This window comes from Astatotilapia calliptera, chromosome 3 (genome assembly GCF_964374335.1).
Source record: "Astatotilapia calliptera chromosome 3, fAstCal68.1, whole genome shotgun sequence".
In the NCBI taxonomy this organism is placed as follows: Eukaryota; Metazoa; Chordata; class Actinopteri; order Cichliformes; family Cichlidae; genus Astatotilapia; species Astatotilapia calliptera.
The window spans coordinates 43,644,655-43,656,953 of record NC_137424.1 but is presented as its reverse complement, the minus strand read 5'-3'; the positions used below and the strand labels follow the sequence as shown (position 1 = coordinate 43,656,953).

At 41.2% G+C, this 12,299-nt stretch overlaps 2 protein-coding genes across 2 annotated transcripts; one reads left to right on the top strand and one right to left on the bottom strand.

The window, feature by feature from the left end:
• The first annotated feature begins 73 nt into the window (after nt 1–73).
• Nucleotides 74–5,892, top strand: cirop (ciliated left-right organizer metallopeptidase). Its single transcript, XM_026162237.2, has 15 exons — nt 74–205; nt 1,249–1,606; nt 1,980–2,073; nt 2,670–2,721; nt 2,803–2,952; nt 3,196–3,321; nt 3,428–3,518; nt 3,951–4,096; nt 4,170–4,353; nt 4,490–4,559; nt 4,650–4,746; nt 4,879–4,986; nt 5,085–5,213; nt 5,437–5,546; nt 5,625–5,892. Exons 2-15 carry the CDS (start codon nt 1,264–1,266, stop codon nt 5,815–5,817), a joined length of 1,893 nt encoding a protein of 630 aa, XP_026018022.2. The 5' UTR covers nt 74–205; nt 1,249–1,263; the 3' UTR covers nt 5,818–5,892.
• Nucleotides 5,893–7,087: 1,195 nt separating this feature from the next.
• On the bottom strand, nt 7,088–10,234 carry LOC113018845 (uncharacterized). Its single transcript, XM_080298413.1, has 3 exons — nt 8,956–10,234; nt 8,762–8,862; nt 7,088–7,924 (listed from the first exon to the last, which is right to left on the bottom strand). Exons 1-3 carry the CDS (start codon nt 9,398–9,400, stop codon nt 7,742–7,744), a joined length of 729 nt encoding a protein of 242 aa, XP_080154539.1. The 5' UTR covers nt 9,401–10,234; the 3' UTR covers nt 7,088–7,741.
• Between the last annotated feature and the right edge of the window lie 2,065 nt (nt 10,235–12,299).

Sequence of the window (12,299 nt, the reverse complement as noted above, 5' to 3'; positions counted from 1 at the left end):
CATGTCAGAGGTGTTTCTTTGTGCTCTGTATTCAAAGGATCTGTGGTAATTCACACAGACTCCCCACAGAAAGAAGGAGAGAGCTGTTCTTGGTGGGAATGCAGAAGTTGTGCTCATTGCTCTGGTTTGGAGGATAAAAGGAAAATGCTTTTACTTTAGAGCTCTGAAACTCCGCAGATGGACTGAGGTCGCAGCCGTCTACCAGGTAATAATACTGACTCCATTTAATTATTGAAGCGGTTTTCTACACAGCACCCCACGTGCAAGTTTCAACGCGATAACCTCTGTTTTGGCGACTCAATGATGACTCAATCTCCTTTACATCTAAAGAAAGCAAGATCTAAACGCTCTGCATTACATTCCTGTTTAACAGACCTCACACTCTACAAAACCCTGCACCACACAGTCCAGTTACACACCTGTTTGAGGAAAAACCTTACTTACTTCAGATTATTCATGATGAGGTTTCCCAACCTTTCTGTCAGATTGACTCATGCACTCTTTCTTCATCACTGCCTTTCATGTTTAAACTTGAACCAGCATCAAACAGGATCTGGACTGCTTCCTGTTTGCTGCTTAGTGTTTGTGCTTAGCAAACTTGCTTATCCATAGCTGTTCATTATGATTTCCATCCACTACTTTCTTCTTTAGCAGCTTTTCACTTCATTTAGTAACCACTTTCTATTCAGTATGTTTATTAAACAGTTGCAGCTATTAGCCAGCTTTTAGTGAGCTGAAACCTCAAAACCTTGATTTGTTTGTTTTAACTATTTCTACTGATGAAGTATTTATTTTAGTTAATCGTGCCAGCCCAAACTTGTTCTCTAGAGACTCTGAAAGTTGTAAAATGTAATTTACTATTATTTAAATAGTTTGAGTGAATCTATCCATGTAGCTGCTTCTGTGGACCTCTGATTGGTCATTACTGACCTAAGAAAGCTCAAAGCTGCAGACAGAAGAACTCAGTGTTTACAGTTACTTTATTATTTTAACTGTTCTGTTTGCAACATGGCAGCAAGATTTGCTATGATGGTTTGGAGACAGAGGAGGAGCTGGAGTTAATGATGTTACGCTTAACCCCAAATTGTCAGAATAATACTATTGATCCTTTTTTATAATCTGTACAAATACATGACACAAAGACAGAAATAAATAAAATCAAATAAATTCACGACCATATTTTGGGATCCTCAGCGGCCATCTGAAACATTACATCATCTCCTCTTCCTCACTGTTACCCTGAAATAGGTTTCCACCATAACTATGGCTTCCCCTCCATCCTTGAACCTCTGGGTGGGGATTGTGCTGGTGGTAATGGTGGTCGTGGTGGAGCTCCCAGGAGCCCTGCAGAGGTGCATCTTTGATGAGCTTCAGGTCAGAGTGGTCAGCGCTACAGACAGCCCACCCAAGGAGCTCAGGCTCAGAAGGTCAGAGGAGCAGAGGAGCATCCTGGGAAAATCTGGCTCACCTACTCCTACCTCACCACAGCCAATGAGGATCCGGACCTGGATTCCGAGAGAGAGCGACAGCCTATCAGAGGCTGAGAAAGGAAGGCTGGAGGCAGCGGTGGAAGAAGCTGTGAGAGTGGTGTCTTCTTTACTGTCAGGTGACTGTTGAACAGAAACGGCTGGTGTGCTGTAGATTATTACACTCCACAAATCTGACAACAAAGAAATTTCAATGCAATCAACATTGTCTTGTGCGATAACTGAATAATTGTGTTTTTTAAATAAGTAACACTGACTTTATAACACTGACGTTTTTATGTATTTATGTGAGCTTGTGCAGCATAATTTCATTCTGCATTGTGTCTTTGAGGTAGTGCTCAGTAACAATATAGTAAATCTTGGATCTGAAAACACACACACACACACACACACACACACACACACACACACACACACACACACACACACACACACACACACACACACACACACACACACACACACACTCATAAACTGCTGACATTTTAACAGTGAACAGAGTGCCGGGCCCTTTACTGCTCAGCAGAGACATCAACAAATACTGCAAGTTTCTCTGGAGGGATTCAAGTACTATCAACTACAACAGGTAAGTACAGACGAGTGTAGCTCCAGTCCCTCAAACAAACATCTCTGGCAAGATTTGAGTCGTTAAAATGATTTTTCCCCTATATTCTTATTTTACATACAACACAAAAATCCAACCAGCCAATCATATGACATGCAGTTAGACATGTACACATGGGTAAAAGGCACTCTTGAAATTTAACTGAGTATCAGAACGAGGAGGAAAGGTGATTTAAGTGACTTTGAAGGTGGCAGGTTGTTGGTGTCAGGCAGCTTATCTAAATATTTCTATATTTTCCCACAAACCACAAAACCAGAGTTTACAGATAATTATCCAGAAAAGAGAAAATATCCAGACGACTTTTTAATAAAAGCTGAGTATCATTTGAGTATTGTTGCTAACCTTCTGTTAGCTGCTTCCAGCCAACACACCATGTTTCAAAGTTAATGAATGCTCTCACTCTTTAAAAGAAATGTACACATTAGTGCAAGTAACTATGCATTTAAACTCACCAACAGGTTTGTATTTGTTCACTCATACTGTCCCGTATCTCTGAGCTCTATCAGCTGTCAACTTATGCAAATAAATGGAAATAAGCAGACTTTTTATTCTCCCAGGTGTGGTAGAGCCAACAAAAACTACGGAAGTGAAACTTGCCTGGATGCGACCGTGAGTATCAAATGTTTTTGCTGCCACACACAGCATGTACTAGACTGCTGCTTCTGAATAATACAGTATCAACATCAGTAGATCCCAGACGACCACCTGGCTGGATGTGATATTTACCCCGAGGCCGATTCACACAAAAGGACTGTTCTCAGACCTGAAGGTGCTGGAGTCCCTGATACCGACTTCCTGCTTTACCTCCATGTACAGGACACAGACAAGTGCAGAGCAGAGGTGCAAACCTACAGATAACAGAAAAATCTTTGATATAAAACCACTCAAATCCCAGCAGTTCTAAAACATTTTGAAATTTCTTCATTAAGTTTCTATTCATGATTGAAAACAGCAGTAAATTGTTGCTCTATTTGATCATATATTTCTCCACTTTCTTATAAGAAAATTTTTTTTAAAGCGTCTAAATTAAACTTCGCCCACGTAGCTTTCACCTCTTCCTCAGTGTATCTTCTTGTTCCTCAGCCCAGTGTGTTGGCCTACGCTGTTCACTGCCAGACGGACAGTCACGGGCGACCTGTAGCTGGGGTGGTGGTCATCTGCAGGGACCGGCTGACAGGAGCCACATACAGCCACCAGACTACAGTACAGGTACAATTACTTTTATGGATACATGATGTGAAAAGTGAGGTTTCTGTGGCTGTTTTAGCAGAGAAGGATGGATCATGATGACAGATTATATTCTTCTGTTCTCCAGACTGTCATTCATGAATTGTTCCATGCACTTGGATTTTCTAAGGATCTCTTCAGCACCTGGAGAGACTGTTACTCCTCCTCCTCTTCCCAAGGTTTTTAAACACATCATTTACACCACTTTATCCTTTTTTTTAACTGTAATTTAACAAACATTAGTGAGTGTGTAATAACTGTGTAAAAATTCATTTTTCTTAATGTGTGTGAGTGAGGTTATTATAATAAAATCTAACAACGATTGATATTATATAAGCATTCATCCTTCCACACATGGGCTGGTGTCTTCAAAAGTTTGTTTACTTTACTTTGAAACTGTGCAAAGTGTGGACGAAGAACAAAAATTGGGAATTAAAAATGCAAATATTAAGTGGTAACACACAAAGAAGAACACTCAAATCTGATTAAAATGTAGAAAACATTTTTTTCATTATAATAAGTTAGTGTATTGAGTCTGACCTTCATTAAAGATCACATGCTTTGGTCAGAAGGTGGTTCTTTATCAGCGATTTCTTTGCTGGATCCTGCAGTGGGTGCTGATTGTTCTCCTCGAGGCAAAGCGAGTCACTCAGACGGATCCGGCCACATGAGGATTTACACCCCGTCCGTCATTTCAGCCCTGCAGAAGCACCTGGTGTCCAGCGATCCGGAGCTGGGAGGACCACTGGAGAACCTGGTACTGCACAGCTTCCAGTGCAGAAAACTTTAACAAACTAAAAAGGAAACCTAACGGTGCTTTCACCCCTCAGGAAGCAGCTCCAGGCAGGGTGTCCTCACACTGGGAGTCCCGGGTCCTGCAGGGCTCCATTATGTCGGCAGTGCTCGGGGATCCTAGCACAGTTCGGATCGACCCAGTGACCTTAGCTGCATTACAGGACACGGGCTGGTACACCGTCGACCTGAGCCGGGCTCAGAGTCTGGTCTGGGGAGACGGTAAGGAAACTGAAATATGAAGAAAATGCACTGAAAACTGCATCATCATAACAGGAGACTTAACAAAAGCTGAACATAGACACTCTGTGATCATACTTTTTAAATAATAAACAGTTTTTTTATGACTTATTAATAGGTGAAGGAGCCATGTTTGGCTCCCTGTCAACCTGCCAAAATAACTCCTCATCCTTCTTCTGCACTGGAAGGTAAATTAAAGTAATTTAGTGTTAACATATATTTTCATACAGAAATTCTGTCACTTTGTCCTAAATGTTTGTGTTATTTGTACTTCTCAGTGGACGTGGATGTCATTTTCTTCATCTCCACAAGGGGGAGTGCCAGACTGACCAATACCTGGAGGGCTGTCGAGTGTATAAACCCCTGCAGAATGGAGTAAGCTGAGTATCTTCGTGCATTCACACTAAACACTGAAGATGAGAGGACATTATTATTATTATTATTATTATTATTATTATTATTATTATGTATTTATCTTTAGTACACGTTTTGAATCTCGCACTTCAGAGTGAATGCTGGAAAAAAGAAAGCAGCAGGTGGACAGCTGAAGATGAGCTGAGCGGGGAGAGTTTCGGCTTTGACAGCAGATGCTTTCTCTCCAGCCTCAGCACACAGGTGTGTGTGTGTGTGTGTGTGTGTGTGTGTGTGGTCCTCCCCTGTACTCTCTTCACCCTTTCTTTTGAGTCCTTTGTAACTTCTCGTCTGTCTTTCAGAACCAGAGTCAGGTCAGCAGCTCTGTGGAGGGCCGGTGTTATAGGCACAGGTGTACCGGACCGAACAGGTATCAGATCCAGGTGTTTGGCTCTGAGTGGGTGGACTGTCCAGCAGGGGGCAACATTCAGGTATAATAACATAATGGCTTATTACAGTGTTATATGTTTTTGGATGAGCATTAATTCAGAGAGTTAAAACTTGCAGTTTTTGTGCATATAAACAGTTTCATTTATACAGATGTTTCTATTATTACCACATTTATATGATTAAGAGCATCTTAGTATAAAAACATCCTAATGGATAATAAAGTCAACATCTCATATATATAAAAATTATTTATTTTTGCATCAGATTAACGGACACAATGGTGCAGTTTTCTGCCCTGACAGGAGGTTATGTCTGTACCCTGATGTGACTCCTCCCTTAGATGATGTCAGGACACTTCCTGCATGCATCAGGTGGTGAGTACAACTTCAAACATGCCCCGGCGTCTGTTAAAGCAACATATACTTCATTTTAACTTCTCTTTGTCTGTGTAGTGAGATTTCTACCTCAGCCCATGATGGGACGTGGTCTCCCCTCAGACCACCCACAGACCCACCTGTATCCACAGCGCTGTGCTTCACTGCTGCTGCGTGTCTGCTGGCTGCACTGATGGTGTCCTGCTGGAAATGTCGCTCATGTATGTTCAGAACACGCATGGTGGCCCCTGACCAGCAGGGTCATCTGTAGAAAGCCTGTTCTTAGGAATGGGCAAAGACTAAATTATAAATTTTAAAGTAAATTAAAAAACTGCTTTTACTTTTATTTCCTGGGGTGTTTTTATTTTCTACCTTTGATTGTCTCGCTGTGGAGTTCTCTATCAGCAGGAGAAGCTGGATTTATACTTCCATAAATCAGTTTTTATTTTTGTCAAATGTGATTTTGACGACTAAATGTTAGTTTCGTCTATCAAAATCATTTCCCTGTCATGGACATTTCTCTAACCTACACTTGTTTATGGCATTAAATACAATGTAAATTCAAAGAGGATGAGGGTAAACAGTAAAATAATCAAATATATGGTAACAAATTGTCAATTTTTAACTGTATTTTGATTTTTTGCACTGATTAAACCTCCAAACTATCCTCATCTTCACTTTTGAACATTTAGGTTCAGTAATTTAGAGATAGTCTTACTGCTGATACAGCAGAATCGAACGAGCAATTTCCTTTAAAACACTTCCTCTAGAACAGTTTTGTCATCTCACAGGAGTGACACAGATGACAAATGACCTGTGATTGTTATTGTAAGTGAGCATATTATTTCCACAAGATGCAAATGTAGATATGAATGTCATGACATGCCTTGGAAAAACGCGTGCCCAGACTTGCCGAGACTTACAGGACACAAAGTCAGCCTGTTTTCCCACCTCGAGGTTCTTTGTAGTCATTCGTCACGAAGGGACGTGACAGAACAAACACCTGCTGGCAAACTGACAGATACTTTGAAACCAGTTTGGCAGAAAGCTGCTGCTTCCTAGTGCTGTGACCCAACACGAACATGATTGAATTAAACTTGTGCTTTTTAAATCTCAGCCTGTAGAATATAGTTTGGCTCACACCAACAGAAGCTGAGAGCAAAAATGATGGTGGCTCAAGACTTTTGCACAGTGATGCACATGCCTGAAGTTGTTAAAGACAAACAATTAAAGAAAAAATGCTTCAGCATAATATGTATCAAACAAGTAAAGGAAAATAAATAATGCTTAAACATTTGAATGAACCAAAGACAATTTCTGAAGCAGCCCTTTATCCCAATCTTTATGTTTACCAGAAAGTGGACGCAGTGATTTCCCAGGTTAATGTTGTGTCACAAAACTGAAAGCAGTGATGTCCTCTTTCACAGGCTAATCAGAAACTGTCAAACACATGTCCATACTGTCTTCATACATGTATTTATGCTTTCAGACACACAGGGATATCGAAAACGAGACACAAGCAGGTTGTGTTGAACACGAGGTCTAGTTTAACAACCAATATTCTTTATTAGTAAAAATTAGTTTTTGCTAAATTACCACAAATGTTTATTCTAACTTCTTCTCTCACTGCTTTAAAAAATGTTGTGTTGTTGTTATAATTAATAAATATCATCTCTTTATTTGTGGCTAGATCAGAGAGAAGAGCAGCGTCAGAGTGAGGTCATCAGAGAGAAAATATAAAAAAGTCACAGTGGACTGGAAACGCAGCTGGTTCCAGTCTCTAACCAGTTTTCAAGCCTTTTTCAAATACTGTCAGCGGCTAATAAGAGTCGATCTATCTTATCCCATTTAAATGAGAAAAACAGCATCCAAAAGATATTTTTAAATAATAGAAAAGTACAAAACGTGTTTCATTTCTTGAAATCACAAAATCAAACCATTAAATGTTGAAGCCCACACAGCCTGCTTTAAAGGGTTGTCCTTGAGCTACACCAGTGAACAAGCATTAGAAGGTGAAGCACGGTCTGCAGTGAGCCTCAGGCACGCAAAACAGAGCTCCACCCTGCAGCGAGGACAGGAAATGTTTTTACTCTTAGTGCCATCATGCACCACCAGTAAGCCCCTTTTTGAATGGGCTTAGGCTGAGGCACAGCCAGGATCCCACATTCCTCACATCCCTGACGCCGATGTTGTGTTCACGATTTCCCACGGCTTGCTGATACATCACTGACCTCCAGGTAATTCATGACAGTGCTGCTGAGCATCTTTTTTTCAAAGTATTTGATTTCTGCAGGAGTCAGAAGAGCCATTTTACAGACCTCTTCATGTGACCACTCAGCATTGCAGTCAGGCTGGCCGCACACAAATCGGCTCTCACCCTGAGGGATCAAAAAGAAATCAGTTAATTGCATCTGAGCATGTTGACATGGTCAAAAGAAGCTGCCGAGGTTCAAACTGAACATCGGAACGAGAAAGAAATTTAATTTAGTGGATTTTGAAAGTGGCATGGGTTTTGGTGCCAAACGGACTGATCTACTGCTGACCAACTCTAGAGTTTACAGAGAATAAAAAAATGGAAAATATCCAGTGAGCATCAGAAAATGTCTTGGTGATGTCAGAGGTCAGAGGGGAATGGCCAAACTTTGTTATGTTGATAGGAAGGCAACAACCCTTGTTATAACCAAGTTATGCAGAAGAGCATCTCTGAGTGCACCACACACTGAACCCTGAAGCAGATGGGCAGCAGAGGACCGCACCTGCCAGCTATGAATTGGAAACTGAGGCCACAATTCACGTGGGCTATTTTCTTGCCCATTTTGCAACCAGCCACCAGATCTCAATTCAATGCAGTACTTTGGGATGTGGTGGAATGGAAGATTCCCATCACGGGATCTGCAGCAACTGTGTGATGCTGTTGAGTCAATATAGACCAAAACATCCAAGGAATGTTTCCACTGTGTCGAATTATATTCTTTTAAACTTTGCCTTCAAAACCTCTGAAGGCAAAAGGAAGTCTAACAAGGTGTACTTAACAAATTGGCCAATGAGTTTATAATAGATTTAGAAATGATTTAGAAATAGATTTTAAATCATGCAAAGTAAATTTCATAATTTATGTGGAAAGTTGGGAAGATAAATGTGCAAGAAGGACAATGAGAGACGATGGATACTAATACTAATACTTCAGAATCTGATTAATAATAAACATGTGGTACCTGGTCCAACAAATGGTGACACCAGCTGGTGAGAGACATGGGGGTGACAGAATGACCGCAGGACATCCGGGCTCTCAGAGATTTATAATCTCTGCCCTCAACTATGAGACAAAAAGGAAGACTTAACTTATAAAAATCCTTGAAGCCCATGCTGTCAAATCTGAAAGTATTTATTTGGTTCTTTGACTACTTACAGTCCATATCATCTTCTCCTTCAACAAATGTAAGGGTGGTGTCGTTTGGGTCGTAACATTTCTCCTCTCCAGTCACCAAATTGGCGTCCAGACCTCCAGAAACGTCTTTTTTGCCCTTATCTCTCATCCTCCGCCGTGCATTTTCCAGATGGTTCTGCAGTTCGTGGTAAAGGTCCAGGTCAGTTTCCAAGTATCTGCGCCTTGAGGGATCAAAACCATCCCAAAGCCCGGTGCTTCCATCTATACTAGCAGGGCGGTTTTTCAGTCGGACGGACTGTTTTCTCTTCTGAGGATTTAAAGTTAAGCTCCTTTTAACTCTCGCTTGGTTGCTCTGGGGTCCTGTGTAGTCTGCGGTCGTTCTTTTCTTTGTCTCGCTGTTGCCCATCTTTGCCACGTTTATCTCCACAGGTGAGCGGCAACGGACACACACGGTTACTGGTTTCATTTACTAAAATCACGTGATTTTCAGTTACGGGGCTGTAACTCTGCGGTTGCACAAGACTGTGTGCCAAAGTGAGGCGCGACATTCCAGGTAACAGGAGGAGGACCTGTGGGCGGAGAATACACCTGGAGCACAGGTGGGTCCGTCTGTGAAGGTGAATGTCAGAGGGAAGTCCACACTGATGAAGAGCGTCACTGTAAACTGAAGAACAGAATCTGTAAAGAGTCATAGATGTGCAACTTTCGCCTTTCTGAGAAATTTCTTTGGCGTTAACACATTTCAATAATAAAAATATAATAAAGTACAGTATATCTATCGGCCCTGCAGTCAGACGAATCAATCATCAATCTCTGTGCTGATGCTGTTTCCACTCAAACCGACCACATTCTGTAACTTTCCTCTGTGTTTACCGTTATAAGCTTTGCTCTCTGCTTCTGCTCAGCTGGTGACATCCGGGTGGTGTTCAGGGCGGATGTTGCTGTTATGGGATCAAACACGTCCATCATCCACACAGTGCTACTCCTGCTGCTGAGGAGACGATGAAGACGAGACCACGAAGAACAAGAAGATAAAAACGGGACTCTGGTTATTTAGGCTTATTAATCTTTACTGTGACACTCTGACATGTGCCATAATAATGATATATAACAATACATAATAATAATGTGTCAGAGTGACCTATTTGTAAAAAATATATCCGGAAGTCTTAACTGCTGACTTTTTTTATTTAGCACACTATAAAAATATATAGTGCATATAATAATTCCACATATTATTATTTTTTGACAGGGGGAAATGGTGAACATAAACATTATACACTGAATAAGATGCATCTCATTAGACTGGAGCTCTGTCTGTTTTTATGAACTACATTTACATGTCTGCATTTTGTTTGAGGACATAACGCAGGTGTAGTGAGCTTGATTTTGTAGATCTTCTTTTCCTGCGTGGTGTCTGTGAACGCAGCATGAAGATTCACCCCTCCCCTAGTTGTCTAATCAGAGGATTTAAATGTTTGGGACTCATTTCTGTCGTAGATGGCGACGATAACATTTGCGTTGCAGATCGGATTAATTTCCCCAGAAAATTATTTGGCTGTGGTGAGTAGACACGTTTGGTGAGGTTCCCTCTTAAGCATTGTGAGTGTAAACACCGGGATACAACTATAAAGCACCATTTAGGTTGCAGTGCGACGTCACGGGTGTGTAACTGGTGGCACCCCTTGGGCACTCCTCCCTGTGGGTTGCCTCCCCACGTGGCCGGTCTTTAGCCAAATTGATTTTTTTTTGAGGTGCTATTTTTAACCAGAACAACCTAGTGGCAGTGAATCTTGTACTTTTAAGCAATTTCTGGTTATAAAGTGTTTTAATAAATAAATATAAATTATTCTATCTGACACATGTTGTTTGACATGCATGCAGGAGGCAGTACTGATGCTGTGTAATTAAATAGGACTTCCTTGTGTTAAAAACACACCACTTATTTAGATCATGTTACTGGTAATTTCTGGGGGAACACCAAGGTGCTCCTAGGCCAGCCAAGAGATATAATCTCTCCAGCGTGTCCTGGGTCTATCCCAGGGCCTCCTCCCGGTGGGACCTGCCCAGAACACCTTAACTGGCTCCTTTTAATGTGGAGGAGTAGCTGCTCCGAGCCCCTCCCATGGCCTAACTAAATTCAATTCAATTCAGTTTTATTTATCTAGCGCCAAATCACAACAATAGTTGCCTCAAGGCTCTTTACAGAAAAACCCAACGATCACATGACCCCCTATGAGGAAGCACTTTGATGACAGTGGGAAGGAAAACTTCCCTTTTAACAGGAAAAAAAAACTCCATCAGAACCAGGCTCATCTGCTGCGACCGGTTGGGATGAGAGAAGGAAGTCAGGACAAAAGACATGCTGTGGAAGAGAGACAGAGGTTAATAACAACTATGATTCAGTGCAACCCCCCTTTCCTGTCTGGTCCCTAGTGCAGGACCAATTTGCCATGGGAGACCCCTACCTTGGGGTCTAGCTCCCTGACAACAAACCCCCTGGGTTCCCTGGGACACACAAACCTCTCCAACACGATAAGGTAGCGATTCATGGAGGGGACTGAAACTTTATTGAAAAGTAAAAGGACATTATGTTGTCACAACTTTTAATTGAAATATTCATCTTTGTTGTATACCATTTTATCTCTGAACACTAAAAACCTTTTAAAAGCAGGAATTTTTTTTTTAATTTGCAGAGTTCAGGTGTGAAATTGAAAACAATGCAAAGAATAAGTTCATAGTAGCCATGCCATTTTCAGCCCCTTTTTATTTTTGTGCATATTTTTAGTCCGTGCAAATATACATTTTTTTTCTTTTTCATTGTTCTCTGTACATGATATGAACTTTGCTTTGGCTGTTGGAAGTCACCTGGAAAATATCAAATATGTAATATCAGCAAAACATCAAGAGTTGTTATGAGAACATAAATGCTCTCAAAAAAGCTCCACTTGGCTCTGGCATTTATCATCATCATCATGTACTGTACTGCACATGCTGCTCTGGCACTGTTGTGAAACCTGAGCCTCCCTCTCTTGGTAATGCTATTCTCTTTGTTACTCTTTGTCTGTGTGCCACTTGGTCCAGATGTTCCACAGGTTTGGCCCCAGCAACACAATGAATAAATGTTATGTGTGGTGCAATGTGTCTCTAATAGGTTTTAATATAGTAGGTAAGAGTCAAGTAGATGCAGGGCACCACCTTTTGGCCAAACTGTCTCCCATAAGGTCTTTGGTATGGCTTTAAATTCTCCTGTTGACTTTTCATGAAACTTTAAAAAAGACATCTGGTGTAGAATTGACACATTTTCAAGAAAAATGCCAGTCATGTTTGAAACAGGCTGATATCTTTTAGAAAGACCACCATGT

Bases quoted from the DNA above. Each gene is read 5' to 3' on its own strand.
- cirop (XM_026162237.2), top strand. From the start codon at position 1,264: ATGGCTTCCCCTCCATCCTTGAACCTCTGGGTGGGGATTGTGCTGGTG. The intron at 4,097-4,169 runs GTACTGCACAGC...TTCACCCCTCAG, and splicing joins GAGGACCACTGGAGAACCTG to GAAGCAGCTCCAGGCAGGGT. The intron at 4,987-5,084 runs GTGTGTGTGTGT...TCTGTCTTTCAG, and splicing joins TCTCCAGCCTCAGCACACAG to AACCAGAGTCAGGTCAGCAG.
- LOC113018845 (XM_080298413.1), bottom strand. From the start codon at position 9,400: ATGAAACCAGTAACCGTGTGTGTCCGTTGCCGCTCACCTGTGGAGATA. The intron at 8,863-8,955 runs GTAAGTAGTCAA...TTTGTCTCATAG, and splicing joins AGGAGAAGATGATATGGACT to TTGAGGGCAGAGATTATAAA. The intron at 7,925-8,761 runs GTACCACATGTT...TTGATCCCTCAG, and splicing joins GTCACCATTTGTTGGACCAG to GGTGAGAGCCGATTTGTGTG.